The 2,131-nt window shown below is 47.6% G+C and overlaps 1 protein-coding gene across 1 annotated transcript in view; it reads right to left on the reverse strand.

The window, feature by feature from the left end:
* Positions 1-2,131, reverse strand: part of LOC111954482 (1-phosphatidylinositol 4,5-bisphosphate phosphodiesterase beta-1) — a 110,316-nt gene that overhangs the window by 94,179 nt on the left and 14,006 nt on the right. Inside the window, 1 exon segment of the mRNA XM_070435850.1 lies at positions 1,333-1,377. Coding sequence (XP_070291951.1) covers positions 1,333-1,377 — 45 coding nt within the window.

Genomic DNA, 2,131 nt, shown 5'->3' on the forward strand with positions numbered 1-2,131 from the left:
GAACCATCCATATAACATCATACACCACAGAACCATCCATATAACATCATACACCACCGAACCATCCATATAACATCATACACCACAGAACCATCATACCCCAAGAGACAAAGACATCCATTCACTATTTATTATACAGGGAGAGCTTTGTTTCATACTTCCTGTTATACTTCCTTCTAACAGTATGTAGAGTAAATATTACATGTTAATGTTTGACTTTCCTCCTCTTTAATCTCTGTGTGGAGAGTTGTGGCAGTGATCCATAAATAAGGCACATAAAGCTTTATTAGGACAGTCAAGCTGACATACGGCTGCACTGTGCACAACCATGAAGCGAATAACCTAACGTGTTAGCTGAAAGATGTCTCTCTGCTCCTCTCTCTCTGTTCAGTACCTCTCCCTACTTCTCTCCTCTGTCTCTCTGTTGACACCCAGTGTTTGCCATTATAGTTCCGAGTGAGGTTATGGCGGGGGCTTAACACTGCTTTTCTAAAAGCTGCACTCCTCTGTTAGAGAATAGTCTGGTTCATCATCACTCATGTACTTCAGAGTTGGAATCACGCAGGGACGCATGCACGCACACACGCACACACGCGCACACACACACAATGATCTTGACTGATAGAGGGTGTTTGAGGTATGGGGGGCGAGGGAGTGGGATGAGTGTGGAGGGCTCTCCTGATTAATGGCTGTCTGTCTGGGGTGATGGTGCTCAGATTTCCCTGCCGACTACCGTCTCCGCTCAGACTGAGCAGACAGACAGACAGACAGACAGAGAGCTACTCTCCAGCGGAGGCGTATGGACGGAGAGAGAGACAGAAGAGTGGGAGGAGAAAGGGATGGAGAACGGGATGGAGGTATAGGAGAGGATATGAGAGAGAGATGGAGGGAGTGGAGAGGAAAGATAGATGGACAGAAGAGGATGAGAGATGGAGGAAGCACTCCACCAATCTCCATTAAGACACAGCTGGGACAGACAGACAGACAGACAGACAGACAGACAGACAGACAGACAGACAGACAGACAGACAGACAGACAGACAGACAGACAGACAGACAGACAGACAGGATAAAAGGGAGGACGATAATAGAACATGAAAGGGAGAAAGAGGCTACGAATAGAGGGAGAGAGGAGAACAACAAAAAGGAGAGGGCTAAAATGGGCGAATGCAGAAAGGGGAGCGAGGGTTAGGGGAGAAATTAAAAAGAGAGATGGAGAGAAGGTTGACCTTTTCCTCCTCAAATCGTAGCGTTCGAGAGAGACAGAAAGAGAGAGACGGAGAGAGAGAAGACAGGAGGCGTAAGTGGGAGAGAGAGAGACTTATCTTGGACGGGATGCATCCCTCTGAGCTGAGCTGTAGCTTCAGCCGTGTGTATCTGTAGGATAGGGGACCACGGCAGGAGTTACAGAGTATGCTTGTAAATGTTGTGCCTACCGCAGATCGTGGCCAATGTGATCATTGTCTACAGTCTGTGTGTGTGATACGGTGAGTGATTTAATGCACCAAATGGTAAGCCATAGCAACGTGTTGGTGATGCCTCTAACTGTGAGAAATTACATACACAGGGCGTCAGAGAGAGAGAGAGAGAGAGGTATCGGTGTTTGTGGTGTGGTTGAGTGAGTCGTAGTGATATGGGACATTCGTAGTTCTGGCGTAAAATCTGAGCGACAGTTGTCTTACACGTCAGAGAAATGTTGTCTAGTTCTGGTCGAGGAATATTGTTGGTGGAAGAACACTTTGTAGAGCCTTCCGGAGTTGAAAGGTCCTCTTGAGGACGGAAAGTCACTTCTGGAGAGAGAAAGAGTGTTTCAGCCCAGGGCTGTGCTTTTCGGGTGATTCTTCTTATTTTTGTGTGTGTTTGTTTGGATGTGTGTGTTGTTTGGGTGTGGTGTGGTTGGTGGTGAGCCAAAACCCCAACCCAGCCTGAGCTAACTTCCGCTCTGCGAATCCTGTCATTTGAAGACAGGAGGAACTGGACGGACTGGAAGAACAAGTGGAGGAGAGAGAGGAGAGAGAGAGAAAGAGAAGAAGTGACAGAGGAAAAGCAAAAGATAGGGAGGGAACAGAAGAGAGGAAGGAGAGAGGGAGAGGAGATGAGACCCACTGACAGTTGGACTTTTAATGTGGCA

Source organism: Salvelinus sp. IW2-2015, linkage group LG28 (assembly GCF_002910315.2).
Source record: "Salvelinus sp. IW2-2015 linkage group LG28, ASM291031v2, whole genome shotgun sequence".
Taxonomy (NCBI): Eukaryota; Metazoa; Chordata; class Actinopteri; order Salmoniformes; family Salmonidae; genus Salvelinus; species Salvelinus sp. IW2-2015.